This window comes from Schistocerca serialis, chromosome 7 (assembly GCF_023864345.2).
Source record: "Schistocerca serialis cubense isolate TAMUIC-IGC-003099 chromosome 7, iqSchSeri2.2, whole genome shotgun sequence".
In the NCBI taxonomy this organism is placed as follows: domain Eukaryota; kingdom Metazoa; phylum Arthropoda; class Insecta; order Orthoptera; family Acrididae; genus Schistocerca; species Schistocerca serialis.
The window spans coordinates 114,640,520-114,653,764 of NC_064644.1; the positions used below are offsets into that span (position 1 = coordinate 114,640,520).

The 13,245-nt window shown below is 36.8% G+C and overlaps 1 protein-coding gene across 1 annotated transcript; it reads left to right on the forward strand.

Moving 5' to 3' along the window:
- The first annotated feature begins 4,353 nt into the window (after window positions 1-4,353).
- On the forward strand, window positions 4,354-10,897 carry LOC126412631 (cilia- and flagella-associated protein 97-like). Its single transcript, XM_050082307.1, has 2 exons — window positions 4,354-5,347; window positions 10,683-10,897. Exons 1-2 carry the CDS (start codon window positions 4,553-4,555, stop codon window positions 10,749-10,751), a joined length of 864 nt encoding a protein of 287 aa, XP_049938264.1. The 5' UTR covers window positions 4,354-4,552; the 3' UTR covers window positions 10,752-10,897.
- The last annotated feature ends 2,348 nt before the right edge of the window (window positions 10,898-13,245 follow it).

Below are 13,245 nucleotides of genomic sequence, written 5' to 3' on the forward strand. Positions count from 1 at the left end.
TTAGCTGCCCTTTCTAAATTTACATTTGATTTAATATTTATTGCAATGTTTGTATCATCTGCAAATAAGACATACTTGGCATCTGGTAATGTAACAGATGACTGGTCACTAATATACAAAAGAAACAGTAGTGGACCTAGTATGGAATCTTGGGGAACACCACATGTAATTTCTTCCCAGTCAGATGATGTCTGATTGCCTACTGCTAACGTGTTATGTAATGACAGCTGAAATATTGTCAGTCAGTTTTATCATTCACCAAATATATTCTGCAATATTTAAACAGTAAAGCGGCAGTAACTGGAATTTTATACAGCCAGTAAAAGATCTTTCTTCTAAACAAAGCCGACTTCTAAGGTCTAATTGGGATAATTTGGATGCAAATTAACCCATTAAGGACCAAGCATTAAAATAATGGAATTGTTAAAAAGATGTTCACATGACCTAATTGTGCACTAATACAGACATAAATACATAAAAAGAAACATACAGACTCTAATTAAAGTATAGCAAAATGTTGCACTGACGCAACTTTGGGACTCTAAGGAGGTTTATTTCAATGTCATATGAAATTCTTGAAAACAGTTTGAATGGAGATGCACATTACATTCTTTTTCATTTGTAAACTACTGTACTTTTACACAACCTACATCTTCTTCTTGCTTTGCCTTCCTCCTCTTATTACCCACACTACATCATCATAATGTATTTCATTCAGAAGAGGGCTTTTGGAAGGCTGCCCATAAGTTCATTTCTCTGTGGGTGGGGTTGCAATTTCTTTATTTCCTTAGTTCACGACTGCAGTATCTTTTCATTTCATTACGGTCGTACATAAGTATGATCGAAATTCGAGTTGTGACGAATTTTCATTATTTACACATTTGTGTATTTTCCATGAATTGACAATAACAATATCTGTGAAGTTGGTGAAGAGAAACCACCACCATTTCTTACCTCTTATTCGAAATCTACAATTAGCAATAGCAGTTTCATCCAAATCAACGCTACCCATGTCCTGAGTGTATTGAGACATTACCCAGGTCTGGGGCAGAGAAATATTTTTCTAGTCTTTCTGACTGTACCTTTTTGTATTGGAAAAAATCATCATAGTGTCGTAGTTGGTAACTTCTGTCAGCCTGAAACCGCTTTACCATAATGAATTCAGTTTTATCATTAAAATGAAAATGAAGTGCACCCCTGCCTTTTTTTCATGGTTGAGGTGGATTCCAAAGGGCAGTTTTTCAGAGTGGTTCTCACGAACAGTGCCACTTGCAAAAAGACCTTTTCGTTTAAAGTACAAAATAAAGAATAAGTAGAAACAAATTATGAAAATACATACAATGACGAGGTGGGTCATCAGAAACTCAAAGCAAATTTGTAACTACTTCACCCAAAGAAAACTCAGGTGTTTCATTGCCTGCCACCTTTACACAAAAAGGAATAAGTCTGTATAAGTAGCTACATGAACTGCATGAACATGACAATTTGAAGCCAAATATGACAGGTCTACCTATGATGAATATCATGCAGGAATGTCTTTCAAAATAAGAGACTATTTCTTAGTCAATAGGCAAATTATGTTCCAAACTGAAGACACATATGATAGATTATATCAAACACTTTTGCCGCTTTAGAAAACTTGTAAATTTTATCCTTCTCTTCATCCTCAGATAAATAGATGTTTTGTTTGACTGACAAGAATTTATTATGATTCATACGTTTTCTAACAGTTGGTGATCCTTTATCTTCATCTTTTGACCAGGACAGTTGCAGGTAATGTGTGATATCCTGAAAGAATCGTTACTTCTATAAAACGCTTTAGCAATGAAACAGTTATTTGAAATAAATGGTGATTATTATCTTGTGTGTATATTATTTGCCTATTCAGTAACTTTTCGAGACACTTCTGAGTCAAAGCAAAGCGAAAAAATTTTCTAAGATGATAGACCCTGTATCTATTTTTTATATCTTCTGTCTTAGTTAGCACCTCTGCTGTTGGTGAAGAAGTGTATGTTGGTTGAACTCTCTCCCATTTTGGAACATATTCTTTCATTTTTGTAGCATTTACACTAATTCGATTTCTTTTCTTAGCAGAAGAACTGGGTTTTGGCCCTAGGTCTTTATTTGCTTTGTGAAGTTCACTGTGTAGATGTATTTCAAATGTACCTGCAATATCAATTGCTTCCTCTTCTTCAGCAAGATCATCATCTGACTGGTTTGACACAGTCCATCACGAATTCCTCTCCTGCACCAATGTATTCTTCCCAGAGCAGCATGTGCACCCCAAATCTTGATTTGTTTGCTGGATGTATTCCAGTCTGTCTTCCTCAATTTTCGTCCTCTACAGCTTACAGCTCCCTCTAGTACCATGGAGGTTGCTCCCTAACGTCTTAACACACATCTTACTGTTCCATCCCATCTTCTTGTCACTGTTTTCCATATGTTCCTTTCTTCGCCAATTTTTCACAGAATCTCCTCATTCTTCAGTAGCACCACATCTCATTTATTCATAATAAATAAAAATAAAGTGAAATTCTGATCTTCAATAAAGCTCACAGTTATTGTTCCAGCTGTGAACACACCCTCTGTTACAAATGAAATTCAAACTGAAACTTAGTTGAGACGCAAAGTCCTTTTAGAATGATACACCAGTTATAAAAGCATGTGGTTTCTCAGTCGTCGCCCTAACTATTTTCAACTAATGTCCAGCACATAAACAGACCATACTGACTAAATACCTTTCAGACAAAGCCTGACAATAATAAACGGTTCGAGCAACAATGGAATAGCAATAAATTATTGTAGTAGAATAAAGCAGTTGTGTTACACAAATACTCACAAGTGCCAAAATTGTATAAATGCAACCTTATTGTACATTGTATAAAATAGTATAAATTTTAGTGTATGTCTAAACAATAATGTAATACGATATTAGAAGCTTTAAAGGAGTTCACTGAGTGAAATTCATTTAAAAATCATCTTGTGCTAATTAGGAAAGAAAATAAAAAATTTTCTAATGAACTGCATGAATTTATCTGGAAGTTTCAGAATTCAGAGTGGTCAACATTATGTTCTCTAATCAATTACAAAGGCTTAAACTAATTATTTCAGATTTCCTCTTAATGTTTTTATAAAGAAATTCTAAATTAGTCCAACTCATTTAGAGTAAAAAAATTACGAATGATATGTTGTGTTAGCACAACTTCAGGCTTTAAAGAGTTAAGTCTTATTTAACACATAGTAAACTGTAAAAGTTACTTATAGTGATAGAATTCCAGCTTCGTCAGAGTGGGAAATAGTAACTACTGGAGTTCCACAAGGCACAGTACTGGATCCTTGATGTTCCTCATATATTATATATTCTATAATATACAGTTCCATATGACAGTATGAACAAGAGCTTAACAATTTAAACATAACTAACAATAAATTCAGCGTACTGCCATTTTCTAGATCTAACAAGAAGACAACCCTGGAGTGATGGATAAAATAAACACGTTGTATGTATTCTCTTTTAAAAACTGTTTGGTGTGTTTATATGGGGGCCTGTATATTTCCTCTAGCAAATAAATGTCGATGTTTTGAAATGTTGTTTTATTTCTTAGTAGTCTGCCATATAAAATTCGTCAAGAATATCCATTTGAAGTGTACTTTAGGCATTACTAAAATTTGTCGTTGTTAGTGACTCTGTTCCATTACTCCAACTTCGGTATCGTATAGAATGTGACGTGATGTCCAATGTGAATACTCTCTGAAGCTGAAGTGACAGTCTAGTGTGAATCGGCCTTGCTACTACAAATGTAAGTAGCATTAATAATAAAATTAAATTGAACAAATAATGAGAAAAAACAACGTCTGAAGTTCCAAATTTGTTGAATGATATACACAGAAAGGAAACCATAACTTTTTTTCACCACAATAAAATATTTTACGCGTTTTTTCTGAGAGCAAAGCGCTCCTGGTGCGAGAAGCTGATAATACATAGAAAAAGCTGTCCAAAATGTATTTTCTACACAATGGATGCAGTTGAACTCTGTGATTGTTCCTTTATAGGTTGTAGAATAATACCACTACCAGTCAATAGAAGATGACATAAACTAAATCACCATCTATTGTCACTGGCAGCGGTTATTATTACACCCTGAAAAGCTGTCCTTCTATTACGAACAAACTATACTTTCTACCGTAAGTGTAAAATGAAAACACTGTTGGACGTTGCCAAGACACATATGATTCTTGCAGCCTGAAATGAAGTCTTGCGGCAGGTTATAAAATAATGAATATAGCACTATCGAAATGCATTGGGAAGAATTGCTACGTTCCGTTCGAGAGTCGACTTTTGATAATGCTTTGTTATGTGTGTCAACAAACAGAGCATGCAGATAGTATTTTGTCAGTTGTTTTAAATGGGAGGTAGTGTATTTAGGACGATTAAGTATATTTGCTGATCGTGTTTTTCTAATGTTTTTTACGATTTTTGCTAGTTTGATGTACTGGAAAATTGCCACGTCGCGTGAATTTTGAATTAATTAATTTATTCACTGATTGAAAGATGTCAATCTATGCTGGTGGTGTGTCTCTCCAAGAAACTGCAGAAGTATTGACGAATCTTCGTATTGGGCAGGAGATGGAAGCAGTTGACGATTTCTATGATAGCAATACTAACACTATGTGCGGAGCATCACAAAAAGGTGATTCTATGCTACAGGGCAAATGTGATAACAGACACGAGCGCCCCAAGTTTAGTGCGAAAAAGGTCACGATAAATATTGCAGATGGTGCAAAGTGCAAAACTACGCGTGCAGGCGCAGTTAAAGATCTCATGAACTGTATAGCGTTTCAGAAAGAACCTGATGAATTCAATGACGACGAAAGAACTTCGCCAGATTTCTTGAGTACAGACACTTCGTCGGATGTAACAGATGTTACGCCACGTTCCACAACCAGTGGTTGTTCTTCGCTATCAAGATCAGAAGAAAGCAGGGAAAGCCGTAAAAAATTCACGGAGCATTCCCACAGTAGTGATGCTGAAAGAAAAGAGGAGAAGAAACCAGTACATACACTGAGGTTTTTGAGAGAAGTATTGGATAGTACAAACCCCGAGACAGTTGATCGAAATAATGGTGCAACACCTAAACGAAAACCTGTTATTTGTAAGAACATGACGTTTTCAAAGGATCAAGTAAGAAAAATTGATAGAGAGAACCAAATTTTACTAAGGAAGATAGAAGCAAATTTCAATAGACGCCCAAAATGTCCAACTACATCAGCACCACAGCGTCCTAGGCTTTCCAGTTCAGCTGTTAATAGACAAAGGTCACAGAAAAAAATTGCACAAGACAACTTAGTAAGTCATTCATAATACCACCTTACTACTTCATTTCAATTTCTGTCGGTTGTAGAAAGATGACGGAACTGTAATATATGTTTTCACTTGTTACTGAAGTACTCTGTTCAGAAGCAGAATTGGCAAATACGTGTGTAGCGTGATATTGCATTTAGTTAGATGCCTTTGGTGTTAATAATATGACTCACAGACTGCAAAAGTTACACAATAGATGTACTTGCAACTTGTCTTTTCAAGGTCAGTTTTTCGGGTACTAGTATTATGCAACATGAGATGTGTTATTACCCAGAGTATCTGCTGAGTTACATTGTGCATGAAGTGCATTTGCAGCAAGTGAGATTAGTTGGAATACAGTAGGCACATGATTACAAATAACCTGACATGCCATCAGTCTATGTTCATTCTTCTGTCATAATCTTATGGGGTGTTGTTCATTTCCCACATGCTTTCTGTTACACAAACGTCTCATTATGATGAAATGTTCAGAACAGATACCCGACTAGACATACTCATAATTACCAGGCAATTGTAGCCTAAGATACATGAATTCTGATTGTTGCACATGGGAAATAATATAGAATGTCCATAAAAAGGGATGAACCCGCTGAGTGTACAAAACTTATTTACTGTATTGTTTTGTTTCTCATTCTAAAGACTCATTTGATGCACCTCTCGAATGAATTAACTGGACCTTCAGTACTGCTACACCACTTCTCAGTGAGATTGACAACGTTCAGCCAAAACTAGGCCTCAGGCTATGCTGCAGAGCAGTATGTCACCAACCGAGATTTCATATCCACATTCACTAGCTTTGTCAGCCTTTAACCAAGTTTTCACTTTTCAACATAGCCTGTACCTTGGACTATGCTACAGTTCAGTCTGTCACAAGCTGTGTGCCCCCCCCCCTCTCCACCCCCCCCCCCCCCCAAAAATACCCTGTTTGTGCAGGTACTATGTCCTAAGTGTCGTCATTATGTTGTGGAATCAAACTGCTATCCAATAACTGTAGGTTCAGTTGTCCCCATCTTTCCATATTAGCCTATAGTGTATTTGTGTGAGTGGTTCAGGGCTTGTTGACCCTGCTGGCACCAAATATACATGCTGATACATGACATAACAATGTTAGAGCGTGTGATGTTGTGTGTGCCCAAATAGAGCTGGAACAGAATGTAACAAGTGTGGTAACATACTGATCAGTCCTAAGGTCTAAGATAGATAGAAAGTAAATATAATGTCATGATCACAACTGTAATTCTTGTGGTGGTGTCTATTTCACACATGTTGGATTTCAGTAAGTTGTTATGTCTACCATTTTCATGACATCATGGTTCAAAGTACACAAGTGGTATCAGTAAGTCTAACATTTTCCTCAACTCTGGGCATAATTACAACAAACTACACCCAGTTGTGCTGTTTCTTCTAGCCAAACCTTGTTCTCCTTCGACAGCACCTCCTCCCCTAAGCCCTATACTTACTTCCATTACCAAATTAACTATTCCTTGATGCCCCACAGCATGTATTTTATCAACCCAGCACTTCTTTTAGTTACTTTGTGCTATAAATTTCTCGTTGATTTGTCACCTGTGGGAGAATTATAAAGTCATCAGCAAATCCCAAAGACTTTTTCTTATCCCAAAACTTGAATTTCTTTCCCAAGTTTCTTCTTGGTTTCCTTTAATGATTTCTCTGTTTACAGGTTGATTAACAACCCTATCCCACTACCTTTTCAGCTACTGATTCCCTTTCATATCCTTTGATTCTTATAACTGCAGTCTGGCTTTGGCACCAGTTGAATTAACTTTTTCGTTCCTGCATTTTAAAGTTGCTATGTTTCAGTCAATGTGGGCAGTCTTGCCTTCTTTTATTTTATCTCCTGCTATAATTGATAGGCTCTGTATTGCTTCACATGTTGCTACATTTCTACAAAACCCAAATTGCTCCCCCCCCCCCCCCCCCCCTCCTTTTACATACTATTAAATGAAATTTTCTACAGAAACCAAACTGACACCCCCCCCCCCTCCCTACCCGCCTGCTCTCCATGATTGTCTTTTAGCGGTCATTCCATTCTATTTGTTAGTATTTTGCAACCGTGAATTGTTAAAGTAATAGTTCAGTACTACTAACAACTGTTAGCAACAGTGATTATTATTTTGCCTGCCTGAGAGTGGTTTTTGCAGGGTTTGTTCTCTCAAGAAGTAATTCAGGTAAAATATCGTAAGCACTAGATTAACATTTGATGAAAAATATTATTTAAAGGCAAGAAAACATTTTATTAGCTTTGTAATTACACCCTGGATACGAAAAAAACAAAACACATTTACTGTAATAAAATACACAGAAGTTATACACAAGCCAAGAATAAAGATATTGACAGCAGAGTCATGGAGCAGCACATGAATATAGACGTCAAGGAATTTTTTCTTTTCTTTTAACACTTCCTCCAAAAGAAAAAATCATGAAATTATTGCTTTGTCTCTTGCATGCCAATTTCTGATCATAGAAAATTAAATCGAACTCGTTCAAGAGGTTTCGTCAAAATATCTGCCAACTGGTTGTGTCCATCAATGTGTTCCAAGAAAATCTCACCGTTCAGATATCTTTCACGAACATAGAAATGTCGGACCTCTATATGTTTAGAACATCGATGATATTCTGGATTTTTTGCCAACTTCAATGCACTAGCATTGTCAATGTAAAGAACTGGAGGCTGCCCCGACATTTCCACTAATTCTGACAGCAGACGACGTAACCAAACTAACTCTTTTGCTCCTTCACTAGCTGCAATTATTTCCGCCTCGGTCGTGGATGTGGCCACTACTTTCTGCAACTGACTTGTCCATGACACTGCACCACCTGAGTACTTTGCAAGAATTCCAGTTGTTTAGCGCCTTGTCCGGTTATCACCTGCGAAATCTGCATCAGCATAAATCTTTAACTCTTCTTTTTTATTATATACAATTCCAAAATTTAAGGTCCCTTTCAAATACCGGAAAATGCGCTTTACTCTATTCCAGTCTTCAGTGGTTGGTTTCTCCATAGCTCGAGCAGCTTTATTGACTGCAAAAGTGATGTCTGGACAAGTTACTGTTGAAAGGTACATGAGACAACCAATTGCTTCACGGTAGGGTACAGATGACGAAACTTCTTCGTTTTGATTATTGTCCTCACGTCCAATAGGAGTTGAGATTGTATTGCATTCTGCCATTCGAAATCTTTGCAGAATTTCTTCTGTGTATTTCTCTTGACTTATCATTATTGCTCCATCTTCATATTGCTTTATTTTTATTCACTTGTCGCATCTTGCGGCAACTCTACACGTTCACGTGTACCGTTAATAATATCTTCTAGTCCATATGCACGTAGCACCATAGAAATATGCCATTTCCATTTAGCCCAGTCGTCAGGTCCTTCAAGCTTATCAATGCTGACCTTATAATCGCTGCTAGCAGTCATGTTTCTTTACAGACATACGCTCATTTCAAATATTGTTTTAATTAAACTGTGTTGTTTGCCTTTACACGTGTACTGGGCCCATAACCTGATGAAAAATATTATTTAAAGGCAAGAAAACATTTTATTAGCTTTGTAATTACACCCTGGATACAAAAAAAACAAAACACATTTACTGTAAGAAAATACACAGAAGTTATACACAAGCCAAGAATAAAGATATTGACAGCAGAGTCATGGAGCAGCACATAAATATAGACGTCAAGGAATTTTTTCTTTTCTTTTAACAACATTGAAAATTGGAAACAGAAAAATGTCAGATTTGTTGAAGAAGTTGTATGCAATATCTGCAATAATTAACGAGCAAATAATTTCCACTATGTAGTACTAATCAGGGTGGGGAAACAGGGAATTAACTTAAAATGTTTACTGTTGAATATAATAAAAGTTGAACAAAAAGTGTTTTAAAAGCTATATTTTTGGGCACTTGGATAAAATGTAACTAACATCCAGCCTATGATGAGATGAACTTGAGAAACTGTCCAAACCAACCCTCATATGCTCCCTGTCTCTGGAGTTGTCAACTGGCCTGCGGCATTTGCGTCTATAAGACTACATGTTGTGCCTCATGCAGTTTGAGAAATTCCAACTCCTGGTGAGGACGTGTGTTTGGCTGTGAAATTTTCATTTTTTCCCTCTCTCACAGGGCTCCCTTGCAACTACTGCATTTTGATTCACAGACAAACACGCCTTCAGTATAGCTCTCATACTGCTGTGCAAAACTTCATGTAGTCTTGGCAAAGTTTGTTGGGTCTTCTTTATATACGCATGACTGTTAAACAGCTATTGTAATTAGTTGTGCAGCAAAGGAAGGGGGGTATCCTTTTGGGAATTGGGGTAAGTGTCTGGCAGATATACTGCAGTTAAGTTTTCTGTAGGCTTGGTGTTGAAACTGCCCATTTCCACAGCTCCGTAAGGATTATGTAGGAAAGTGACAGAAAAATTTGCAGGCTTGCTGTGGTAATTTTCTGTGAAGATTTGCATCTGCTATGGCTACATGATGGCTCTACGCAATTGCACCGAGGAAACAGAATGAATTACTGTGACCTACAGATAACCAAACAAATCCAAGTTACACAGTGCTTGGTAGTGTCACAGTGTTTTCCATTGCACTCAGAAATACTAAATCTGTAATTTGGTAGCATATCAGACTTTTATTTCAATAATGAACAAAAGGTCTGTACCCCATATTCCAGGGGAGGGGGGGGGGGGGCGGGCAAGTGACCACCCTTGCTGCCCCTAAGACATTTTGTCATGTATGGCAACTAGAATGGGAAAAGTGTAGAATAGTAATTGAATAATCCTGTATATAAAACAATATTTAGGCAACTGAATTGAACATTTTGTATTTTCAGCTATGAAAAGGATAAAAAAAGGTGATCTCTATGTTACTCACAGTCGGTAGAACATATATATTCAAGGCAGTTGTAGCAACTACTGTTGCCCATGGCAGCTTGGTTGAAAAGGGATAACACTATTACTAAATTTGAAAGACTTCTATAAACATATTTCTTACATTTATATAGATGAAGAGTAAAATGCAACTTCTGGTCAATAAACATTATCCATAAAGAAAGAGGGAGGTGTAGACCAATGAATAATGCTTGAAAATTAGTCACCTAATCACTATGTACTAATGAAAAAAATATTTCTATTTTTTTCAGCTTCATTTGTAATGCCTATGCCTATAAGCTTATTAATGTCGTTCAAGATGATGATATTATGCATTTTATTGAATTACAGTTATTGTCCAGTGCTTGTGTTTACTGACAAGCTATTTTTGGAAATGTGATTTTTAATACAGTGCTTTCTCTTCTTTTCACAGACGTTACTAAAAAAAATTGAATGTGTTAAAAGCACCATCAGTGCAAGAGTCAGTGTACGAAAGGTTTGACAATAGATTTTGTGATTTTTGTTTGGATTTTCCTCATAGCCAGTGTACAAATTACTACAGTCAAGTGAAGATTATATTTTGTAATTTTTTGTATTCTAGTCAAATCCAGGAAGTATAGGTGAATGTACATATATTTTATACAATATTTTTGAAAAATATATTTATATATCTCACTCATGTTTTATCAATTTATGTAGATCTGTGAATAGTTGTTCCCTTTTTCTAAGAAAATAACACTTGATTGAAAAGTATTGTACCCTGTGTAAAGAAAGTGCTCAGCATTTACAGCCATTTTAACCAAATGAATGGATAGAGAGGAGTATTAGATACTAGTCATCAATTTCCACCAGTGACATAGGAAACTTGCGACAAATGTGAACAGCGTCGTAACTGTAATGTGATATTGGTGGCAATATTTTCAAACTACTAGATAAGTCTGTCACCACAGCCTGGTTTTTACGTTTTGTGGCTTCACTCACTCTCACAACCAAACTGGAAACATGCACGGAAAGATGACATCACAGCAGCAGCCATTAACATTGTCACTGGTCAAAGCTGAGTACTAGTAGTGAATATTCCTCTTGATCCAAATGAATTGTAAAAAGAAAGAACAAACAATCAGGAAGAAATGAGTCTGTGAACCAGTCAATCATATATTAGTAGATAGCAATGGTGCATAGTTATGGGAGGTGACTATTTCGAAGGACAGTAACATAACTGTAACTCATAGTTCTTGTACGTTAATGTTAATAGGACTAGTCAACCAACTTTATGGCCGGAGGCTGTATTTATCTGGTTATCATTCTGGACTCTGCACGTAGTCGTGTACCAATTTTTTATGAAGTACTCGTTTACAGAATCAGAAATGTATTTGCTTCTTTAACATTGCTTTCTGAAAGAACTGTGTTAGAATGTGCGTAAAAGAATTATTAGTATTATTATTTAAAACTCATGTATGTATAAAAATCAATTACTCACATGAATAATTTCATCCTTACGTCTGCTCATTTTTTATTTGAAAGATGAAATTTTTTTTGGGCTATACAGTATTTCATACTTGTCTACAGGATTTGCTTGGTAAATAAATACTATAGCCATTTTATTTTAAAAGGCATTTATGAGGTACTTTCTGAAATTATGTATACTGTATAGCTGTTTCCTGCCTTCATCAGTGCCATCATTCCTATGCTGATTTGATAACATACTCTACTAATTTAATTGCCATTTGTATCAAAGAATGTGTGTTGATTTCAGTTCTCATCAGTGCTTAAAGGTGTCAAAGTCAGGTAGGCCTACATTAAAGTCTATCAAGTTGGTAGTGAAAACCTTTGGTAAATAATTTTAAGGAACAAACCACATCTGCACTGTACTTCACAGGTGGTCTAAAAGTAGTGTGTTTCGACTATCATCTAAATGTCCTAGATCCCAGGTTCAAACCCAGCCACTACTTAAATTCTGAATAAAAATGCAATGGCAGCCAAAGGCCTCTGATAGGAGGAGTCACCGTCAGTCTGCTGAGAGCCTTGTACAAGAGGGTGGAGGGGTGGATAGAGGTTAATGGAACTCTCTTGGCTCAGCAGTCGAAAATGACCCTAAAGGCAAAATATTTGCCAATGATTTATGGCATGAGGATGCAGAAGGTTAAGGAAAACACTGCATTAAAGACACACAATGTGTATTCACAAGCAATATGGCCTGTAATCAGTAGCAGGCCACACGAAATTAGCCAGGAGACTGATGATTCTGCCGCCATTCCCTTTCCCCCTTCCAAGAACTAAGAAACTGGCAGTGAAACTCCATGAGCTCGCGCCCCCTTCCCCCCACCTGGCCCGTATGCTTGTTTTGCAAGATGTATGTGGGAGGAGGTAATATGCTGCCCACTTTTCTCAGAATAGGAGCACTTGAATTTTTTACAGTAATCCTGTCAATTACAAATGTCTATAGAGGATAGTCTACACACAAAAACTATCAAATTGTGTCTGTCATTTCATTTCTTTGCTTTAAATTGATTTTAAAGGATTTGTTCTAAAGCTTTATGTATTTACTTCTTGTATATATTTCTATATCTGTTCTTGTAAATTCGACTACAACTTTCAATGTAGCATACCTGACAGTGTGTATTCTCAAGTAATACTGTCTTATTCAGCACCTGATGTCCGTGCTCCGTCCACTGCCACCTGCTGCCATCATGGTTAGAAAATCAGAATGTGTTCAGAATGAGATTTCCACTCTGCAGTGGAGTGTGCGCTGATATGAAACTTTCCTGGCAGATTAAAACTGTGTGCCGGACCGCGACTCGAACTCGGGACCTTTGCCATCGTGGGCAAGTGCTCTACCAACTGAGCTACCCTAGCACGACTCACGCCCCGTCCTCACAGCTTTATTTCTGCCAGTACCCCGTCTCCTACCTTCCAAACTTTACAGAAGCTCTCCTGCGAACCTTGCAGAACTAGCACTCCTGAAAGAAAGGATATTGCAGAGACATGGCTTAGCC